The following is a 23,407-nucleotide window of genomic DNA, read 5'->3' on the forward strand; positions in this document are numbered from 1 at the left end:
CAACAAAAATGCTAAAATCCGTTTGGGATTCTTTAAGTCAGGGCCACATAAGCACTTTGTTTTGCGGTCGAATGCGGATGGATGCGGCCAAGGTACTAGAAAAATTTAGTGATTTTGCACAGAGCCAATGTAAAGTCACGATGCCTCCATGAAGGCTAACCAAGGCTGTAAAACGAACACACCTGACTCCGATTCACAAGCTGACGAAGATAAAAACAAATCAACATAACCTCGATGCTGAAGTGCATTTTTACAGCTATCTTAATTAATAATAATACATGTAAATATACTCCTTATTTATTTTTTTGAATAATAAGATTTTTAATTTATAAAGTCCTTTTTTAACATTTTAACATTAATTTAATGTTCAGATCAACAGCAAGTGATCATGACTTCAATTGAAAAAATCATCATCCGGTTCTATGCTGCAAACACTTTCATGTTTAACGACACAGAAGAAAAGTACTATCTAATCAATGAGAAAGACAAAGTGTTATCAAACATAAGAGTTGCTCTCAAAAATGAACTATCTGTTGATATGTCAGGTATGTAAAACCTTTTTAGTCCATGAATGTAGTTGTTTTATAAACTATAATACTATTAAAATGTTGCAAAAACAATGTTTTTATCTTTGTTACAGAGGCTCAAATAAAAAATAAATATCGAAGTCTCAGAGATGTTTTTGTCAAGGCTAATAAATTGATCGAGTTAAAGAAAGATCTTGCATTTTTCCAAAAATGTATATATCAGAGGATGTTTTTTCTAAGACCATACATATGTTCAAACAAAAAAAACAACTCATTCAAACTATGAAGTGGCTAATAGCATAAGAGTAAATGAAACAGCAACCGAAGCTTTCAACAAACAAGTACAAGAATACTGAAAAAATACAAAAACATTAATGTCTAATGAACATGTACGCGTTTTAAATGAAATGATCAAAGATACTTCAAATATGCGTCAAAAAAGATTGAAGTTTTGTATAATTTTAAGATCTATAAGGAGTTTTAAAGAAAGTTTACAGTCAGTCAGCCATAGTATAAAAAATAAAATGATTGTAAATTTTCTAACAAAAAAATTGAAGTCTTGTACAATCAAATGAGAATAAAATATTATTTGAAACTTTGCTTTGTTTTTTTAATGTTTAATAGGAAAAGAACCAATATTTGAATTATTAGTAAAAACATAATACATACAAGTAAGTCTACATATACAAGCACATTCACACGTACAAACACTCAAACATTGTACTGTCTGTTGTGTCTCGTATCGTGACATTTTCTTTTCTCTAAAAAGAAGATTAATTAGTTGAAGCCCTTCATCTTTTAAAAAATCTTTCACGGTTGAATGCTTCCATCGAACTGGAGCACAAGATATTGAGAAGATTTTCCATGAACTCCTGTTCTTGATCTGCTTGGGGATCATACCTCATATAAAACTACAATGAGAATAAAATATTAAAGATACAAGTATCGAAATAGACAACTATGTGAAAATAGTAATGTAAACAGACGTAAAATCAATACAGAAATTGAAGTATTGATAATAAATATAATGTTTCAATCTTATTTCAAAATTATTAGTAAAAACAGCTGTAATGTACACAAGTAAGTATTATACGTATACAAGCACTCATACATTGATGCACTGTGTCTGTTGTGTCTGCTTGTGTCTCTGATCACAGTACACGCCATTTTCGTTTTTCACGGACGCACGGAATCATTTCGGAGTCTTTTTCCCGAAATCGGAGCATTTTTACAAATTTCATGGGGTTACTACGTCGATATTATTGAATGATTTGCGCAGTAAGTTCAATTAATTATATAATAGTAATTTATTGTAACAAGTAAAAAAATTATTGCAATAGAAAAATGTTAAGCAATTTATTACATCCCAGGTTATAGTGCAAATATTTACTTTCTACATTTGAATGCTGTAAGAACAATAATTCTAATAAAAATTTGTAGACGGTTAATTTTGGTTAATATTTTCTTCATGAAGTTGCTGATCAAATTTATCTAACTCTTGCATTACGTATTCCATGCACTCATGTTCATATCCTGCTGGAATTTGACTAAAAGCAGCAGCTAAATGCTTTGAATAATCAATTGTTGATGTTCTTGGTAAATAAGCAGTATTCTTAGCTGTGTTTTGCTTTAGGTCGTCTTTTGTGTTACCAATCTGCATATTAACATGATCAAGAGTTTCAATCATTTTTTTTTTCAAGATTCTTGATTGGTTTATCATCTTCTGTCATAAATTTCATTTTCTTTTGTGCACTTTTATCATAATCTAGCACTTTAGTTTTGCGCTTGGAAGATAATGGCTTTGATGTTGCAGCAGCAGCTTTATTGTAATGGAGACCAAAAGAGCTTTCGACACTGGAATGATCATTGGATGGTCTAGAAGAACACCCAGCAGCAGCAGCTTGATAGTTAAATGGCGTCAAAGAATGTCCAGCAGCAACTTCATAATTGGATGGCATCGAGGAACTTCCAGTAGCACGTTGGTACTTTGGTGACATCACATAATTTCCAATAGCAGCTCGGTTCTTGAGTGGCACTGAGTTTCTAGCAGCAAATAAATTTTCAGGTAGTCCCCGTCAAAAAGATCAACGTTGATTCAATGCTGATTTCAATATTGATTTCAGTCTGAAATCAGCGTTGATTCAATATTGAATCCACGTTGAATCAACGTTGAATCAACATTCAATTTGTCCGAAAACGCAACGTGGATTTAGCGTTGATTTCAGACTGAATTCAGTGCTGGATTTCAGAGTTCAATCAGAGTTGAAATAAATAATTGTAAAAAAAATATCGATAAAACCTGGGCTCGAACCCGAGACCTTTTGAATAGTAGACGAATGACTTGACCAATTAGCCATTTCGACACTTACATTTATATCTCATAATGTAACATAAACGGAATCCTATAGAGAATAACCGAAAATTAACCTACTCTATCATGATTTTTATAATAATACTGGACTGGAACCTCAACTGGACCTCTCTGTGCTCTCGGGAAGGTACCCAGCTTCGAGAGTATTTGCCACCTATAGGTTTCTGTGTATGTTACATTATGAGATATACATTGCAAGTTTCGAAATGGCTTAATGGTCAAGTCGTTCGTCTACTAATCAAAAAGTCTTGGGTTCGAGCCCACGTCTTGGCGGTTTTTTTTTACAATTTTATTTCAACCCTGATTGAATTTTGAAATCTAGCACTGAATTCAGTCTGAAATCATGGCTGAAAGCACGTTGCGTTTTCGGACAAATTCAATGTTGATTCAACGTGGATTCAATATTGAATCAATGCTGATTTCAGACTGAAATCAATATTGAAATCAGCATTGAATCAATATTGATCGTTTTGACGGGGGTGCACAATCAGTTGCAGTAGCTGGATTATTTGGTGGCATACGATAGCTAGGTGGTATGCAGGAGCTCTTAGCCAGTGATGGATGGCTGGCGTTATTACATGATGGCACTGAATTAAATGTAAAAACATCTGCAAAGATAAGGTATAGTAAATAAAATAATTCTATCAGATGTGTCCTTTATTGATCGGTACCTAATATGTTAAATGAATAAAGAGTGTAAATTTGTCTAACTTTTTGTGTAAATAAATAAGAAGAGAACGACTAATAATATTGTCAATTTCATATAGACTTACTCGATGATCCACTTGAATCGATTGCTGAAGATCTTTGTTGCAATTGTAGTGCACCATCATCAGGAAGGCCGCTTGATAATACTGGTCGATGTTGAACTGCAGGTTTTAAGAACATTAAATGTTCTAAGTATGGGAAATCATTTTCTTTCGCACCAGACCCAGTGCCTGCATTATTCTCATCAGTCGAATGCTTCTTGAACTGCTTTGCAAGATCTTGCCAAGCCAGAATTATTTGAGGTACTGAAAATTAGGATCAAATCAGATCAAATAAGAATTTTAAAATAATATGCTTAGCTTATTCTATTTTTTATCATAAACAATTCCACAGTCGTTAACAGTTATATAAAAAAACTTTGAAAAATATTTAAAAAATATTCATGCTTATCATATTACCTCCTACGACGATATTCAAATCCTTTAAATAATCTGAAAGTATCTTTAATTTGCTTATTTGCTCAACAGTGTACATGTAATCTTCATCCATTTTGTCGTATAATACGGGATTGTTCATGAAATAATTAATCATGATGTCGTAGAAAATTCCTTTCTGACCACTCTCTAAGTCGTCAAGCATTTTTGTTAGCAATCCTTAGGCTGATCCATACTTCAAAATAATAAAACCAATATTTTTGTTTGACAGGTGAAATCTTGTATTCCGAGTGAAAAGAACGCGAGAAAGGATGTGTCCAGTAGCTCTCCCGAACTTTGACTGTTTCGTTAAGACTCGAGACTCGACTGATCTGGCTCGTTCTCGGAATACCGATTTCCAAGAGGTCAAAACTGACGCTCAGCTGAAGTCGTTCAGTCGAACTGACGACAGCAGATCGCTCCGTTTGGCCATAGTCCGTAGGCGAAACATAACCTGTAACCACAAACATTAAGATGGATCAGATTCAAAAAATTATAACCCGAAAATTAATTGAAAGTGACAACAATTTCATATTTGATGAAAATGAAGTTCAACATGGTAACAAAAACCGCATATCTAACTTTTTCGAGTGTCAGAACAGAAATAAAAAAATGTTCAAATGTAGATGTAGAAGGTAATATCAGCATTTCCCACTTTGTATATATACATATTGTTTCTTTTTTTTACATTGATGTTGAATTCATTTTAATGTTTTATTTTTCGTTTTAATTAAGAAAATCAGAAATAAGTGGTACAGTATGCGAACAAAATTTGTATAGATTAATCTAGAAAAGTCTCGAAGAGAAAAGTTCACTCCATCTCAAGAAAACTATTATGAGTATTTGATTTTTTTGGAAGACCACATATCTCATAAAAATGAGTCAGTATTCAAAAGTCTAAATAAAAAAGAAGTGGCTGAAAAAATATACAATCATTTGATGGGTAACACTTTTGAAGAATTTCCTGATGTACTTGATGATGATGCAAATGCACATAATCCAGAACAAAATCGAGATACTCTACATGTGAATGATGAGGGTATAGAAGAGTATCCAGATGTGAGTGGTATTTTCAAAGTTCATAAGACTCAATCATCAGCAGGTAACTATACCTCAGATACAGAAGAATTGGAGATCCTTCAAGGCTATGAGGACATCGTCCTGGTTGGTTTAGTTCGTACTCACTCACCTGAAACTACTGTGGAGAACGAAGAAGTGGAATATCAGGGAGTTCAATCAACTATTGAACATGAAATCCTTGTACAGGATAAGTTACAAGAAAAGAAAGGTACAGCTAAAACAAAGAAGGCAACTAAAGTTATTAAATACCCTGGAATTCCCAACGCTTAGTCATCTTTTCCATTAGCATCTGTCATCGATGAACACAAGAAGAGTGGAGCTGATTATTTTGCATCTGTACGTACAAAAAATGAGAAAAATATGATTGACTCCAACAACGGCTTAATTCAAGAAGCTGTAAATATTTTGTCTGCAGCTATAATGGAGGTTGAATCAGACATATTACAAAAAAGACGATTCAATTGTATAATAAACAGGATCAACAATTTTATAAAATTTCTAGCTAGGTCCTAAGCCTTTCCAAAATTCATGTTACATTATTATGCTCATTGTAAACGCATGTAATCTGATCATTTGCCAATAAAGACTCTATTAATAGAATTTCCTTTTTATGTTAATTTGATATTTTCACTTAGAGTTCAATATTCATACTCTTGATTGAATTACTTATTACTTAATTTTGATTTGTAAAGATATTCTGTATTGTCATTTTGTATTCAAGATCTGTAATGAAATATATAGTAAGTTTTTTAATTGTCCAAGTTGTATTTTAAAATTGAGATATACAGGGCAGGGTGTAGTTTTTGGTGTCTAAATAAATAAATCATATAAGGACGGCCTTTAGGTGCGCAGGTTGGCTGATGACAAGGTCTAGGTAGTGCGCTCCGTAGTTTTCGGTGTCTAGGTGTAAAAACCATTCGAGAGCGGTGTCTAGGTGTAAAGGGTGGTCGATGATGACGTCTAGGTAGTGCGCTCCGTAGTTTTTGGTGTCTAGGTAAATAAATCATATAAGAACGGCGTTTAGGTGTACAGGGTGGCCGATGACGACGTCTAGGTGGTGCGCTACGTAGTTTTTTCGTGCATAGGTGTAAAAGTTATTCGAGGGCGGCGTTTAGGTGTACAGGGTGGCCGATGACGAGGTTTAGGTAGTGCGCACCGTAGTTTTTGGTGTCTAAGTAAATAAATAATATGAGGACGGCGTCTAGGTGTACAGGGTGGCCGATGTATAGGTCTGGGTAGTTCGTACCGTGATTTTTGGTGTCTAGGTGTAGAAATAATTCGAGGGTGTGTATATTAGAAGTTTCATTTTGTTTATTGGTGAACGACTAAATTTTCTTTTTATATATATATTAGAACGTCATACAAACACTATAAGTACATAGGGCATAGCAAGTGACGTAGTAATTATCTTGAGAGTTGTTCTTTGCTTCATTGCGATTAAATATAATAAACTTAACTTTGTTTGATTGATCTCAGTTCTTTTCTATCTGTATTTTTGTTGCGGAATATACCAAACTCGCCTAACCATTTACTTTAAGAGTTAATTTTTTTTATCGTCTGATTTAATTAGCTTAGAAACTGTTTAGTATAGTTATTTATTATTAGATTATTTTGTTACAAGTCGATTATATTTTTGAGGGGGCGTGTTGGAATATTGCTATGTGAAGAGAATAAGTGTATATTGTGCTTCTTCATAAGTTTTTGAAAAATTGAATTGTAAAATTCTTTTCCTTGGTCAGTTTGTAGATTCTTCGGTACTCGTCCTTTTTTCAGTATTGTCTTCATAACCGTAGTAACATCATGACTTCTCTTTGACTTGACTGGGACGGCCCATGCATACTTTGAAAATATATTCATGACAGTAAGTAAGTAATGGAAACCTTTGTTCTCTTTAGAATATGGTATCATTTCTACAAGATCAGCTTGCCAAGTCTTGTCTATTCCACATATGTCATATTTTCTTCTCTTTTATCGCCGACGTGCTGGTTTGTGCAGCTCTTCAGCTACTCTTTTACGTTCCATCATCGTTTACAGTAGATGAAAATCCATCTGAAAATTCATCTATACAAACTTTTAATTGTTTATTCACTTCTTCAATGATATAATCAATACCAGAGTAATTGCGAAGAGTTGTACTATAAAGATAACGCAATTTCGCATTCACTTCCAATTGATGTTTTTCAACTTGCTGCTTATATTCTTCTATAACTTCACCAATTCCAGCAAGTTTAGCAGCTATATAATTTATTTCAGTTTGTAGAATAACTTTCAGTGAATGCAAGGTGATTGCATCGTTTGGATGATTGGACTGTCCTAGGTTGCAAAGTCGCTTATTTTCTAAATCAAAATCACCGTCCGGTGTAAAATTGAAACCAACGCCTGGAGGACCGAACACATGGAGACCAAACACATGGAGACTCATGGTAGTACTGATGCAAAAAAGAAAGTTGCGTGTAAATATATATGCCCAGCTTCACGTAATTCCTCAATAATCGACTGGATTTGATTGACGTGATTATTATTTCCAGCTTATCGTTCGGCAATCAATAATCGAAGTCTCTCAGTAAGCTCGTTTGGATCATTTAAGTAGACGAGATCAATGAAAGAATTGTTCTTAGCTATTTTATATTTAGGTATGAGTCCTCCTCCGCTGCTGTTGTTCTTTTTACGTGGAGTGCTGCGGAACATTGGTGCTAAAATATTCTTATATTTATTACTTCTCGATATTCGTATGTATTCATCTTTGCTGAATTTTTTCCGATGAGCATTTGTTGCTTCCAGAATCTTGCGTTAATCTTCACGATCTGCTGAACTCAAAAGAAGATCATCTGGATATTTTTTAAATAGCAATTCCATAAGTCCACTATTTTTAGGATATTTTCCATTTCTGACTTTGACATAATTATCATTAAATTCAATTTCTGAATCACCAATCATATACACTCAATCAACCTTTCGCACTCCGTATATATTATCAATTGTGCTGCGGCTTCTATCTAGCGATGCTAAAAAGTTTTCAGCTGATTCATTTTTTCCACTCGCAGATCTAAATGTAGAATTGGTTATTATGTCAAAAGCATCATCATCATCATCATCATCATAAACAGTATAATCCAATAAACTTGATTTATTATTATTATTTTGATCGTTGAGCAAACTTGATCGATCGATTCTCATTTGTTTTTTCATTTTCTTTCTGCTGTTTTTATCCAAAATGTAATTAAATGGTTGCTGCAGTGGGCTTTCAGTTTGCATCTCAACAAGTTTCTCAAGTGTTGTGATGACTGATTTTAGAGTATCGCCGGTGACTTTTTCAAAATCATCTTTCTCCTGTTTTAATAAAGTGTATAAAATCCATGTTAACTCAACAGAGTCAGATATAACATTGAGCTCTCGAAATATAAACGCTCGTTTTATACCATGAACGTCAGTTGTGAATCAACGCTCGAAGAGAGATGATCATACAGAAATCTCAGAAACAGCCGAATGGCTATTGATTGCTTGATAAAGTTATCAATAATTTACCTGTTGAAATGCATCAATACTGCGGTCCCGGAACCAAATTGAAAAAGCAAATGAAAAGAGGAGATCCTGGTATTAATCCGCTTGATGAGGCATGTAAAAAACATGACATAGCTTACTCTGATAAAAACGAAGATCGTAAAGCTGCTGACAAGAAGCTTGCTGAGAAAGTTATGCAGCGTGGCAGAGCCAAGGATGCTAGTCTTGGTGAAAAAGCTTTTGCTTTTGCTGTTAGCGATGCTATGAAATTAAAAGAAAAACTGGAATGGGACTGAAATTTAATAAGTTAGTGACTGTAGCTAAAAAATCAATGACAGCAAGTAAACATTCTTGCAAGGTTATTCAATTAACATTGAAGGGTGCACGTCAAGCTGTTAAAAGTATAGGTGGAAAGAAAAAAGTTATCATTCCACGTGTTCTACCGCTTCCATAAAAAATTGGTGGAGTTCTTCCTTTTCTCATTCCATTGTTCGCAGGACTAAGTGCCACCGGTGCTCTAGCAGGAGGTGCTGCTGGAATAGCTAAAGCAGTTAATGATGCTAAAGCTGCGCAGAAAAATTATGAAGAAAGTAAAAGGCATAATAAGACCATTGAAGCTATTGCCTTAGGCAAAGGTCTCTACCTCAAGCCCTATACAAGTGGAATGGGATTATTTATGAAACCTCATATAGGTAATGGTCATCAAGTCAGTAGAAAAAAAACTTCGATTTAACTTTGCCAAATCGTGCACTGCCTGACTACGATCTAAAAAAATATGCTCATATGACGAAAATCTCAGATTCCCGTTGTGTTTTCATGAGAAATAACCTACCTCCCGATGGCCCATTGCATAATGAATCAGCAGTGGTAAACTTGGATGACTTTCAAAATAGAGGCACTCACTAGGTTTGCTATAGCAAACGTGGCCCTGAAGTGATTTATTTTGATAGTTTCGGCGATCTCAAACCTCCCAAAGATCTTATGATGTATTTTAACGTTAAGAAAGTAAAATGCAACTATAAAAGATATCAAAATTTTGACTCATTTATATGTGGCCATCTTTGTCTTTATTTCTTAGCTGGGAGACTATAAAAGAGGTGCTTACAGATAAATGGAATCATTATCTTCCGATCAGTCATTGAAGATAGCTTCACTCTGAGTCTCTCAGGAAATTCATCTGTCCTAGAAGCACAATATTTTCCTTCGATTGAACTACCACAGGATAAAAATTTTGTCTTGGGTTTAGTTGAACTTTTATCATTTAACTCTATTCCCAATGTTGACTATTCAAATAATAAACTGCATTTAAACGGGGATATACTGTTATTAGTATTCCTAGTGGCAGTTATGAGATTGATGTTATTAATCAATTTTTACAAGTAACATTGAAATCCAAAGGAATTGAATTCTCTTTGAAAGCTAACAACAATATTCTTAGAAGTGAAATTCTCTGCAGTCATCCGATAGATCTCACACCTCACGATTCCATAGGCCGTCTCCTTGGCTTTGCTCCTCGTTGAGTGCAATATTACTGGAGGTACTTATATCAATAATAAAAAAGTTCATATAATCCATGAGTTCTTTCCCAGAGTACCTCCGAGATATAAAATCATAGAAGTTCCGTTACACGTCATATATCTACCGCTCAGTGTCAAGTGCATAGATCATCTACAAATTCGAATCGTCGATCAGGGTGGAAATTTGGTGAATTTTCTAGGAGAGGAAATCACTATTAGACTCCACAAATCTGTATAATGGCTATCGTTTACAATTCTGGATCATATATAAGTCAGCCATCATGTCAACCAGTCATCAGCCGACCGAAGAAACTCAAACCGTTAACCATGCAAGAGCATTCAGTTTCTGAAAAGTCTAGGACTAAAAATTCGTGGAAAAAATTCACGTGTGTAATTCTTTGATGCTTCCAGAAAAATGGGACGAAATTCTAAGCATTCAATCAGGTGTCGTATTTGATGAGTCTATTGCTCATTACGAAGTACACGTACATCAGCCATACTCATCATTAAGTTTTGACAACAGCGATGAAATTCGTATTTCTATCCAACATCAAGATCTATGTATCTTACCATCGCGCAGCTCTATCCACATATGTGGAAAATTGCAAGTTTGAAGTAGAAGGTGGATCAGCAGCACTTGCTAAAACTAAATTTGTCAACAATGTCATTTGTCATCTGTTTGATGCAATTTGTTGTGAGATTAATGCTGTGGAGATATATAAAAGTAAAAATGTTGGTCAGAACATTGTTATGAAAGGATTGATTTCATTTAATTTGAGTCAGAATGATATGCTGGAGAATGCAGGCTGGCTTGGTATTCAAGACGATATCAAATTGGTCGTAGATAACAAGGGAAATTTTGACGTTTATGATCTTGAGTTTTGCAGAAGACTATAAAAAGATTATAGTTAATATGAAGCATGAGCTCATTCTCACAAGATCGAGAAGCGACTTGAAAGTAATAATCCAGGAAGGTACTGCAGCAGCTGGTGTAACTACTTATGAAGATTACGAAGTAAAAATAACAAAGATAGAGTGGTTGATGCCATATGTTGTTGCATCTGATAAACAAAAAATCCAGCTATCGAATTACATTGGTAGAGATAATCTTATCTCCGTGTGTTTCCGTTCTTTGGAGTTATTTGAATATCCTCTTCTCCCAAGCACTAATAAATACGTCTGGGCGGTGAAAATATCAAATCAATTGGAAAAACCTCGTTTTGTTCTTCTTCTTGGACTACAAACTAAGAGAAAATTATCGAGAACTGCAAACGCCAGTCATTTTGATCATTGTGAGTTGAGTAATGTGAAACTTTTCTTGAATTCACAACATTATCCATACAACAATATGAATCTCGACATATCTAAAAATCAGTTTGCCATTCTCTACGATATGTACGCTAATTTTCAAAAATCCTACTATGGAAAAGATCTGCAACCGCTGCTCACAAAGTCTTCGTTTCTCAACTTAGTACTATTTGTAGTTATTGACTGTTCACGACAAAACGAATCTCTCAAGAGCACTCCTGTCCATGTACGTCTGGAGTTTGAGACTAAAAAAGATTTTCCTGCTAACACTGCCACTAACATACTGCCTACGACACGATCGTGCCTTACACGATCGTGTCGTTCAGTACAATCCTATCAGAGGGGATGTCAAGAAGCTCGTCTAGGCTGCACCGAAATATGGAGTATGCAGTATTTTTTATCATCATGTACAGAACAATAATACATAAATAAATGTCATTTAATAGACATAATACATTTGCTTTCTTTTATTTACTACAACCTTATCCTTTTTTATCCATGTGAAATAAGAACAATGTTAATACACTTATCCAACTATTATGCTCATCACTAAATCCTAACCACTTAACATATACACGTTTGCCACTTTTCTTTAAAACTGTTTCTACTAGATAAATTTCGGGATGTACTTTTTGATATTTGTTGATTCTTTTTTCGATACTCTTGATATTTTTTGATACTTTTTTTCGATATTCTTGATACTTGTTTGATACTTTTTTTCGATACTCTTGATATTTTTTGATATTTTTTGATACTTTTTGATGCTTTTCTGATCCTTTTTGATACTTTTTGATACTTGTTTCATACTTTTTGATACTTTTTGATGCTTTTCTGATCCTTTTTGATACTTTTTGATACTTGTTTCATACTTTTTGATACTTTTTGTATTTTCTTACACTTTCTCAGAGAGAAAGCTTTATAACGATGCAAATTTTCGCATATAAGATTTTGATGTTTTAGATGTTTCTGAGCCAAAAAAATGTATGCTGAAATTTAGCATGCATTTCAACTATGCTTGTACTTAGAACTCATTAAATTTTGAGTACGATTGCCATTCACATTCTGGATTTATTAACATGTCTAATTAAAAAAATTATTTTCTTTCTCAAATTTTGATCCCCACCATAACTCAGGAACGGATCTGATCGAACGTTAGGTTAGTCGAAAAACAGCTGACACTAGAATGCATGTAGGATAAGTAGTTGTATGCAGTTGCGTATACTGACTAGCCTTCACCTTCACCTACAAAACTCAAAAGACATCTCTGCGTGAAATTTTACAAGGGAGGGGGTTGTATCGCTACAATATTCTTTAAGAGTACAGCACACTGAGTGTTAACTAAGTCCCATCTCTTAGCAGTGAGCAATGTCTACCTTTGCAAACATAGAAAAGGTCCGTTTTGTACACACACAAGTTGCCACGTGAGTGCATAAAGATATGGCAACGTTGCATTTCGTGTCAGAGCACGGACATACGGACTTACTATACTGTGCGGCCGAAGCCAACCGACCACAGCCTCCACTGCCGATTTCTAGGTAGAAAAAAATGTAATCCGAGGAAACTCATAGTGTCAAAATTCGAAGCGGGGCTGAAGCGTTGTCATGTCTCAACACACTGTAAAAAAAATATGTAAAAGTACACCGCTCAGCGAAGGTAATTGCTTCGGCCCACGCTGAACATTGGAATTTTCCAATATTCGTGTAAACTTTCGTTAAAAGGAACTGCGCCACCAGAAAATTCCGATAGAATAGTAAAATAATAGTATGATGAGAAATTTCCCTAGCAGATAGGGGAAATGACCGTATAGTGGTATTTTTCCTGTATATTGATTGCGAGTGTGCAAAATAGGATAATGTATTTACAAAAAAAATTATTTTTATAAAAAATTCAAAACTTTATTACAGTAAACATAAATTATACACATTCTTATACAATTGCTTATTTGTAAGTCGCATTAACATCATTGTTTTAGTGATTTTTAATCAAAATAGAAACATTTTTGAAGCATATTAATTTGAAGTAAATTATTAAATTTAAGTAAGAAATTTAAACTTGTGTTTTTATAAATTATAGCTCTTAGCTATAAAGAGAAAAAAAATGTGTTTTGTTAATTTTTTTCAATCTTAAAATTTCTTTTTTCTTCTTAGTACGCGCATTAAACATTATTTATAAATAAATATTATAATAACATTTTAGTTCTCATCTCTTTTAGCATTAGGAACTTTGATTTTCTTCGTCATTTAGGTTCAGTCTTAAAATTATCGACCACTATAAAATAAAACTTTGGCCTTTCAGATTGCATCGCACAGTAAGTAATACATATCTGACAAAAATAATGTGAAAACATACGTGCAGAGAGCTATAAGCTAATGAACAACAATTTCCAAAAAAAAATTTGTTTAACTTTTAACATTACGTTATACTTGAACTTGTACGTAGACAATAATACTAAACTTTCAGTTAAAGTTCAATTTTTTGTAATTTTTGTATAAACCTAGTAACCTTATTAGTAGAATTATGTGATTTGGATCTGTTTTTTCCCTCTAAAGGATATGTTTAAAAATAATCGCTGAACAAACTCGAGAAAACAAGCAGATGTCTTTGGATATACTCTGTTAAAGTTGAAATATGTAGTCATCGATAATTGTAGCGCATCAATAATATTATTCACTTGAGGATAGCACATATCATCGACAATTATTGCATATTGTTTCTGAATTGGAGATTGTTCTGCTTATTCTTCTTCGTCGTCATTGTTGCTTTCTGGAACTTCTTCAAAAATTACTATATGTGGGTAGTCATGGAGGACTGGAATTTCATTCACCGATGCATCTGCCTAAAAAGGAAATATATTATGTTCAATTTTGATTAACACTTTTATTGTAGAAATAATTATTTGCTGTGAGACTTACTTTTACAATCGTGAATAAAATGTATGTTTCTTCTTTAAAATGTTTAAAAATAATTCGTACCACTTGCCAGTTCGTATTTTCGTCATCCATATCTTCAGCTAATTCATTAGCGTACATCAAAATTCTTTCACGGTTAGCATCAAAACCAGAGTGAAGTTCTGTGATCAGTCTACCAGTTAATAATAAAAAGTGCAGTTGTGAATAATACTCATTAAAGAGGCAAGGCCAATTATTTTTAATTTCTCCTGCTGTTGGGGCATCCTTTTGATTGAGAAAGATCCTCTGAGCAGGATAAGTGTCCTTAAAAATGGTTGTCATCTCCGTTATGAGTCTTCCTCTGCGAAACGTAATAGACGTTCTCGATTACTTTCCGAATTTTGTTCTTGTTCTTCATTTTCAAAATTTGGTTTCCACTGAGTACATCCAACTTGAATTGCCTTTGAATGTTTACTTGTTTGTAGAGGTAGTTTCAGCTTACTAGAGAGACTTTTTGTCATATGAGGTCTATTCAAATATCTGTTACGTCAGTCAATTTATTTACTAAACATGAGTACCCTAAGCCTTGAAGTTCTCCAGATGCAAGTTTGTCTTCAAATACTGCAGGATAAGCTTTATACATTTTTTTTTTGCAAAGTATCTCTGCTAGGTGCATGTTCATTATAAGTTCTGATTTGCTGCACCACATATTGTACACTCTGCTTAATAACAACATCTTTTTGTTTTCTATCCAGACCCTTACAATCATTTTTTAAAGATTGTAACGTGTTATTATCAAAATTTTCCCATAAAATTTCCATGTTCTCTAATTCGTTTAAATTTGTTGTTTTGGCCTTTTTTGGTGGAGTAGGATAGCATTGCTTGATGTGTTTTCATTTAACACTTCACAATTAATAGCAACAACGTCAGAAGCAGAAGTAGTGGTAGTAGTAGTATTTAGTTCCTCTGTAAATATACGAATAAAATTTAATATATACGTTTATTGTAATTTTTAATATAAATTAGTAAAATCTACCTAAGTTTTGTGACTTTAAAGCGACTGTATGTTCTTCAACCGTAGCTGCTGCAGGAGGAATCCAACTTTGAGCTTCATCTAGAAGCATGAATATTTCTGTACTCCAACTTAATATAAAAATGTCTTCATCAATTATTATGCCATCTTTCTCAAGAACAAGTTTGCTACCAGCAATTTTCAATTTTTTGGCTGCAGCTGAGATAACTGCTTCCAAAAGATATGGAGAATCTTTTTTAACCGCAATTGCCACCTTGTGCATTCTATTGTCAGAGCACACTTTTAACACCAACATCTGATAAAACAGAAATTATATTAATTTTTGTATTACTTAACATAAAACCGATCATTAATGAACTAAAACATTTAAAAATACTTATAAAAAAGAAAGAGCAAATATAGGTACAATAATGATAATTTATAAAATAACACGATTTATACAGTTGTGATAAAAATTAATACAATTTTAAAATTATAACTGCATATTCATGCGTAATTTAATTAATAAATGAAGATTAACTTTTATGCTTAAAACAACATTATAATATGTACAAGTGAACTCATTACAATATACAAATGTAAAGCATAGTAAAACAAAATAAGACTTTTGTACAGTGATCATCGCAAAGCAGATTTGTACAAATGCGGATAGTTCTGGAATAATTACTCACTATTTTGAATCAGTTGGTTCGTATGTCATGTACTTCATTAAATAAACTGGATAGGATTGAAGAATATACCGAGGTAAAGGATCAGGTGCCAAAAGAAAGGAGTAGGGAAATATTGATAGGTAGTTACAACGGGTTTCTTGTCCTTCGTACTGTACAACTTCTAGCACCCCAAAGGGAACACAATCCTATTACGTCCACGTCGTTGTTCCTGGGTAACGCTAAAGTTAGGATATAAATATGGACTTCACATAACATTTGATATTGCATTTTTGCACTTTTAACCTTACAAAATGGCTTTAAAGTCAGCAAAGCATAATCACATTTTAAGTCAGTTATTCTCTTAATGTTTATTACAATAACAAAATGATAATTCTACGAAAAAATTGAAAGGAAAACAATCTTAGCCTGATACTTCTTATTTGACCTTGAATTGACCTTCTCAAGGTCACTAAGGCAAACTTGAAATGTCATTTCCGACGTTATCTTTTCCGCTGCTCCGTATTCCGAGGTCAAAAATAGGGGTTCCCGTTAAAAAAATACTATGACCTTCAAATAACCTTGAAAATCGAGTTCAAGGTCAAAGTGTTGGTGTCATTAGATGGCCCCCTTTACCCCCTTCAACTTTTGTTAAGGTCATTTTTCGTTAAAATTAGTTTTTCCATGGTTTTTTGTCGTGGTCGGATTAAAATGAAACACCCTGTATATTGTATCGTACAGATAATAAAATTGCCGAATGTATTAGTTCCTACGCAAACTGACATATTTTCAGAATATGTAAGACCACAAAAAATAACCTTCTTACTAACATATTCAATTTTTCCGGGATTTTTTTCTATAAAATTATTTATTATTGACGTAATCTCTTCATTATACGAGTCCCTATTGTAAGAAACTGCATCTTTCGATTCAACAATGATTTGATATTGATTTTCGAGCAAAGCTTGTAAAAGTTCATGTTTATCAGCTAATGTCATATGTACTTTTTTGAAATTTCTCGAGCTTTCTATTATGCTACGAAATTAACTGTGTTTAGCCTCAAATCGAAGAGTCCAAACATGTTTAAGTGGTCCAAATTCGTATAATAATTCGGGATAATGTATTACGTATTCATGCTTTGGTTTTAGCGGAATCTTAAAACATGTTATTCTCAAATTTATGTAATCATTTATAATATTACGTAATACGTCTACTTGATTGTAATTTAAAGAAGGGGCAACTTATTTGCCTTAAAAGTTCCCATTTTCCACACATCATTGGAATGATCTTTCAGTCTATCATAAACTGCTAAGAGTAAAATAAGTAGCAGTCTTCGGATTTGACTAGCTGAACCAGTCAATTTTTTTGTTTTCGCATCTATTTTTATTTTAGGAATAAACTCAGTTGATCCATTACTAAATTTTATGTTATTTAATCTATAATTTAATAAATTTAGAGTAAACCATTTATTTTTTACGAAATACTTTATTGCCAGATGTAGATCGAATGAAACTATTCCCTCGAATAAGTCATGGGCTATACAAGGAGCTAATCCTGGACCAGCTACGTGAAAATATTTAAGTTGATTTAGAGGAAAGTGACCTTTGATGCCTTTATTAAGTTTTCCTGTTTTTTGTGCATCCTCAGCGCATTCATTATATGACGCAACAGTTCTCAAAGGCTTGCGGTCAAAAGGATTTTCCCGGAATTCATTAAGTGTATTTTCGTAATAGTGACAAAAAAACTGCACTTTACTAAAACTTTCTGCATATCCTCTAATTGAATGATTTCCTAAATTATCTCCTATGCAAATAACAATACTTCCAGTAAAATGTTCTCTAACTAAATCTATATCGACCCATATGCCCTCTGTTTCTAAAATAGATAAATCTTGTAGTAATTTTTCAAGAATGCTATTCCAACCAAATATATTAATGTATTTATTGTTACATAACATGACTAGCTTTATGTTATCTGTTTTCGATTTAAGAAAAGGTGGCAGATTCAGAAGCATTATGTACATGCCAAATATTTTATATTTTGACTTAACTGGTCCAATAGGATTGCATAATTCAAATGCATTCTGGAAAATAGCAATTTGCAATGTATTTGTTTTGTTACAAATCACGTTATTTTTCATACAACGTCCATCCTTAATATCAAAAAATCCACAATTGGAACTTGTACGAGGATTTCTACAGAATTGTTGTACATTTTTGTTCTTTCACCAAACTTTAGCTGTTTCTAATGGTGACACATAGCTATAGTAATATGGAGTTGAATTACCATCTTTATCATGAATTGCAATTTCAAGAGGTTGTACATAATTAAAATGTTGCTTGTTATACTTTTGACGTTTATATGTGTTTCGTAGTTCACCCTTTTTGGGGTCATGTGAATATACAAACGTTTGGAAACTGTTAATAAACATTCTAATAATTTTTTCTTTCTCGCAATTTTCAACTGCAATTCGGACAAAGATTCCATGTAATCTGTTTTACATGAATCAAACGTAGAAAACAGGCAATCAATTATGCCTTGAAGAACAGGTTCTGTAGCAAAATGCTTGACTGACAATTCCAAATAAGTTTTGGCTATTTGCTTCGTACAATCAATATCAGTAATTTGATCCTTGTTTGAAGATATATACTTTTCAATTTCCCAGTTTAAAGAGTTTACAATTAATGAATAAGGATATTTTGAATTATCATCATAGCAAGGTTCGATGTCACATTCCTTGTTAATAATCTTTTTTATTAAAGGAATATTTGCTTTTTTTCAGTTGTGCATCTACGTGTATTGTCATAGAATTATCAGTTACTTCGGTTTGTACACCCTGATTGTCTTCGACAGAATTGTTAAGTACACATTTTATTTTTTCAGATTCAAATTCGCATTCAAAAGTTTCCTTCTGGTAGGTATTGAACTCACCAATTTTGATGGGAACTGCAAAAGTTATATTCTCTTCTTGATCAGTATTATCAACATTTTTTTCACATGAAATGCTAGTTACGTTGATAGGAACAGTTTGTTTTGGATCAATTAATACATTTTCCTGATTCCTGATTAGGTATGAGCGATGGTTCGTTATTAGACTGATGTTTTATATTGTTATGATTTCGTTTGACATGGACTGTATACGTACTACTACTATAAAATACTTTACGGCATTGGTTGTAATTACATCTTATGTGTGAAGTAATTAGATGATCATTTTCATGCTTTTTGAGTTTTCGTAAAAAATTGCTAAATTTACAATTACTATATTTACAAGTATATTCTACATCAAATCGATGACTGCGTAGGATGTGTAATCTAAAACATTTGTAATTTTTTAAGAGCCTTTGTATAAACACATTATAGGTTTTTCGATTGCATCTTTATGAACTGCTTGATGTTGGTTGTACAGTAAAATACTTGAAAATTGACAAATGCAATTATTGCATTGAAACATTTTTTAAAGGAAAGGACAGTAAGGATAGGTTATAATTGAGAAGTTTACTTTTAGAAGTACACTACCAGTACGTAAGTAATATTTCTCGCTCTGGAGTTTGATGATAACTGAAACAATTTTTTGAGTAATATTTTTATGTGCCCATCATAGCTACTATGATTGCATTTATTTTACCATTTATACTTTAAAAAAAAAATTATTGTTAGTCAATGCACACTTTACTATGCAATTTTGAAAAATTCAACCTAATCTTTTTCATATAACACATTTTATATCGAATATTGGAAGTATTACCACTTCAAAAAAGTCATGAAGCACATCTAATTAGTGCAGCAAAACGTTAGATCCTAACTCATAAGAGGCATAGTATGATACTTACAAACATTAATTATTCTATTCAGAAAATTCTTCGTCACTAGTTGTGATTATAACTGTATCCGGCAAACTTTCACTGTCATATTCATGTATTGCTATGCTCAAAGTGTCTACAGTAATGAGTATACTTCTCATAAGTGATTCGTTCTCTATGACTTTACTTTTTATTTCAATTAACTTCTCATTAGCTACTTCGTTTTTACAAAAAAGGAATAATAATTCTAGATGTTTCATATGGCATTGTAAAATAGTTTACAGTTCACAGAAATATGTTGTATCACGGTTAGTTTTGAAAAGTAATGTACTTTTTACAACAGTTAATAAATACTTTTGAGTAGTGGTCGTTTTATTTGTCGTTGATTTGCGTGACAATATTTGGAGGTGATGCGACTCGTGTCGTGGCTCCAGTTGAACTGTTTCTGGTCGGCTCCAGCGTCGACCGTCGAAGGTCTCAATCGTTCCGCCTCCTGTACCGATCGCCGATCGGATTGGCAGGGACGGAGCACGCGCGGTCCGGATAGCGCGTCGGTGGCGAGGGCAGCTGGTCCAAACGGCCGGCCGTTTACTGTTTTATTACGCCAGGGATTACCTGCGCCGGCGAGCTTTAGCCACCTGCGTCGAGGTGCGGATAACCGCAATAAAAGGGTTCGAGCGCGGGTCCGAGCGTTTTACTGCCTCCTCGGACTTAATTGTCCAAATGCGCTCGGCTGGGCCGGAAAAACCGAGTTCCAATCCGGGCCGCGTCGTTCGAGGTACGAACGCTGGAGTCTACACGTGCGCGTGCGCGTGAGGTTTGTATATGTGTGCGCGCGTGTGTGAGTGTGTGAGCGTGTGTGTGTGCGAGTGGGTGCTGTGTGGCCACCACAAATGTAAAACAAAAAATCTTCAAACTAGTCATTACGCTGGTAGAAAATGCGTGCAAAACAATTAATATCATGAATCATCTTAAATCCCCTCTTATCTGTTTATATTATATAAATATGTTTTAAGAGTGACTCTGCGTGTCAGAAGTACGTCAAAGGGTGTATATCCGATAACGAGGTTCAGGTAGTGGGTATGTGGATGGTGAACTGCATATAGGAATAATATCAGTAATGTGTGCATTTGGATACAAAAAAAAAAAAAAAAATACGAAGCATAAAACCTGGATCTTGTTATCGGCTACTCTACACATTTAAATATTTTTTATTGCTTCAAGAATTAGTATCATGTATCGTCTTTCTGTACTAATGTAGTAATTTTTTGGTCACACACGTTACATAATTTTGTAGAAACAGTTATACCTGAGCTTAGTAAAATCTTCGTACCTTTCTCTCAGATATGATTATCCTATAGGCAACCGTGTAATTTTGTGGCAATCAATCTTTTGGGCAATAAGCAGGTCACATTTCGTCGCATGGATCCAACCACTAGCATCCAAGGCAAGAATAGAGTACAATAACATCAATCTCGGTCAAGTGCTTAGTCTTCAAAGCAAAACTCTCTGCACTGGAACTTGTAGCCAAGGCAATAGGAACGTTGTGCTTCTTGAGATGACGCAGAAGCCGTTCAGCACCTGTTGCAAACATTTAGTTGTGTTATTTATTTTATGTAATATCATTAGAGTGAATCAATGCCAATGCTATGAAGCTATTAATTGTGTGATTAACAAACGGCGACTGATGCCAACTTATGTAACTTCAGCTTCCTTGAATGAGTTTTTGTGAAAAGACTTATTTGCTTCTATGATGAACAAGTGGTCTGAATGGTCTGATAGGCTTATGAAACTGCTCAGAAGACTAGAATCTTTTTCAGTAGAAAAAAGTATGATCAAGAAGTAAAATAATCTGAATTTGATCTTAAATTAATAAGAAGTAAGAGTAGAGTACAATAACATCAACTTGTCAATAATATACAATATATTAATATTGATTTGAATCGATTATAGCATGATAAAAATGTATATTAAAACATAACCCCTGTAATTTCTCTTACCTTTCTTTAACAAATATCTACCATATATAAATAGTAAAATATATTATCACCACAATCACCACAACTTTTAAGAAAGAAAATCAAAGTTGAAAAGAACTGTACTGTTATTCTTTACTTACAATAAACAATTATGCCACGACCGTGGTGATGCAATTGACTCTCCAGTACAACTCATGCGAGAGCGGAGAGTAACACGTGCGCCGCTCGTATGCGCGAAATTCCCGCATAGTGAAACTTTACCACTCTGCAGTATTTTTACCAGTACGCAATTCCGTTCCCTTACGATAATTTTACATTTCTCAGTAGGGGTAATTGTAGAAGCCACTGCTCAACGGATGAAAATTACACCACTTTTGTTTATTTACATTGCTGAACAACGTAATATACGGTGGTAAATTTACATTTTTTACGGAAAAGTAACATTTTTTTTACAGTGTACTAAAGCAAACTTTTTTGCTTTAGTAGGGTACTCTCTATATATTTAAAAATAATACAGCTCGAGCTATAACATTTTTAAATGTTATAGCTCTTCCAAATATTCTTGCTTACATTATACTATTTTTTTAAAGATATCTAAAAAAGAGTTTCGGCGCTATAAATGAAAATGTGCGTAAAAGAGCTACGGCTCCATAAGGCTCTATGTTAAAGCACGCAACTTTGTTACTATTATTTGGAATATCACAAATATTTATCCTGTTAGGTACATAAAAACTTATATGGTAGGTGAATGACAATGTTGCATACATTTTGATTAATTGAAAAAAAATTTAAGAAAGTAACATTTAATACGAGGTTTATTAAAACAAAATAATCGTGCAGAGCTGTATTGATATGTATGCAAAAATTAATACTATCTATTATAAACTTCCTTATTGATTACCAAGAAAAAAATGGTTTGTAAAATACTTCGAAAGTTAAATATAGAGTCCGATCTTATTAGGTCACATTTTTAGAAAAAATCTCACAGTCACGCTCATACGTAGCCTATACTCATTTTTGTAAATAAAATAGCGATAATAGCTATAGGGAGTAGGGTCTCTCGAGTATAAGGTATACGACCGATCCGTTCATTTCGAGTTGGACAGGAGAGAGCACAGAATAAAATTTGGACTTATAGTAATCTCTGGAAATTGTGTGTACCTGGGTCGCCGTCTCTACCTGCGCGAGGGAGGAGGATCATGAACCCACCATAAATTTTTTTTTTTCGGGACACGGAGAAGGAAAGATTGGGACTTATACATACTACAGTTACTGGCTCACTTCGAGGTCGGGTGAATTTTCGATCTCTTAGAGAGGGAAGGGAAGGATCAAAAAATCCCTCCATCTAAAATACATATATCGGTTACTGGAACACTTTGAGAGGGGGACGAATTCTCGGTCGCTATAGGGGAGGGAAGAAACGGATCGACAATCCCTCCATCTAAAATACACACCTCGGATTCTCGAACACTTTGAGAGGGGGACGAATTCTCGGTTCCTAGGGGAGAGAAGGGAGGGATCAACAATCCCTCTATCTAAAATACACACCTCGGATTTTGGAACAGTTTGATA

The 23,407-nt window shown here is 33.8% G+C and overlaps 2 protein-coding genes across 4 annotated transcripts; one reads left to right on the top strand and one right to left on the bottom strand.

Annotated features, from left to right (window-relative positions):
• Positions 1-228: 228 nt before the first annotated feature.
• Positions 229-1,097, top strand: LOC116417831. Its single transcript, XM_031932960.1, has 2 exons — positions 229-545; positions 641-1,097. The coding sequence occupies exons 1-2, from the start codon at positions 389-391 to the stop codon at positions 811-813; spliced, it is 330 nt and encodes a 109-aa protein (XP_031788820.1). The 5' UTR covers positions 229-388; the 3' UTR covers positions 814-1,097.
• Positions 1,092-22,173, bottom strand: LOC107982133. Of its 3 annotated transcripts, XR_004228071.1 has the most exons (6): positions 21,976-22,167; positions 21,190-21,437; positions 15,578-15,701; positions 15,410-15,487; positions 14,398-15,339; positions 13,596-14,321 (listed from the first exon to the last, which is right to left on the bottom strand). XR_004228071.1 is itself a non-coding variant. In XM_031932958.2 (5 exons), exons 3-5 carry the CDS (start codon positions 4,243-4,245, stop codon positions 3,343-3,345), a joined length of 585 nt encoding a protein of 194 aa, XP_031788818.1. In that variant the 5' UTR covers positions 4,246-4,533; positions 21,190-21,437; positions 21,976-22,173; the 3' UTR covers positions 1,092-3,342. The 3 variants fall into 3 exon arrangements, 1 of the variants encoding a protein (XP_031788818.1); XM_031932958.2 differs by lacking the exons at positions 13,596-14,321; positions 14,398-15,339; positions 15,410-15,487; positions 15,578-15,701 and adding exons at positions 1,092-3,506; positions 3,672-3,911; positions 4,065-4,533 and having other exon boundaries at positions 21,976-22,173; XR_004228070.1 differs by lacking the exons at positions 21,190-21,437; positions 21,976-22,167 and adding an exon at positions 16,078-16,336 and having other exon boundaries at positions 13,597-14,321; positions 15,410-15,701.
• Positions 22,174-23,407: the final 1,234 nt, after the last annotated feature.

The sequence above is a fragment of the Nasonia vitripennis genome (genome assembly GCF_009193385.2).
Source record: "Nasonia vitripennis strain AsymCx chromosome 1 unlocalized genomic scaffold, Nvit_psr_1.1 chr1_random0009, whole genome shotgun sequence".
NCBI lineage: Eukaryota > Metazoa > Arthropoda > Insecta > Hymenoptera > Pteromalidae > Nasonia > Nasonia vitripennis.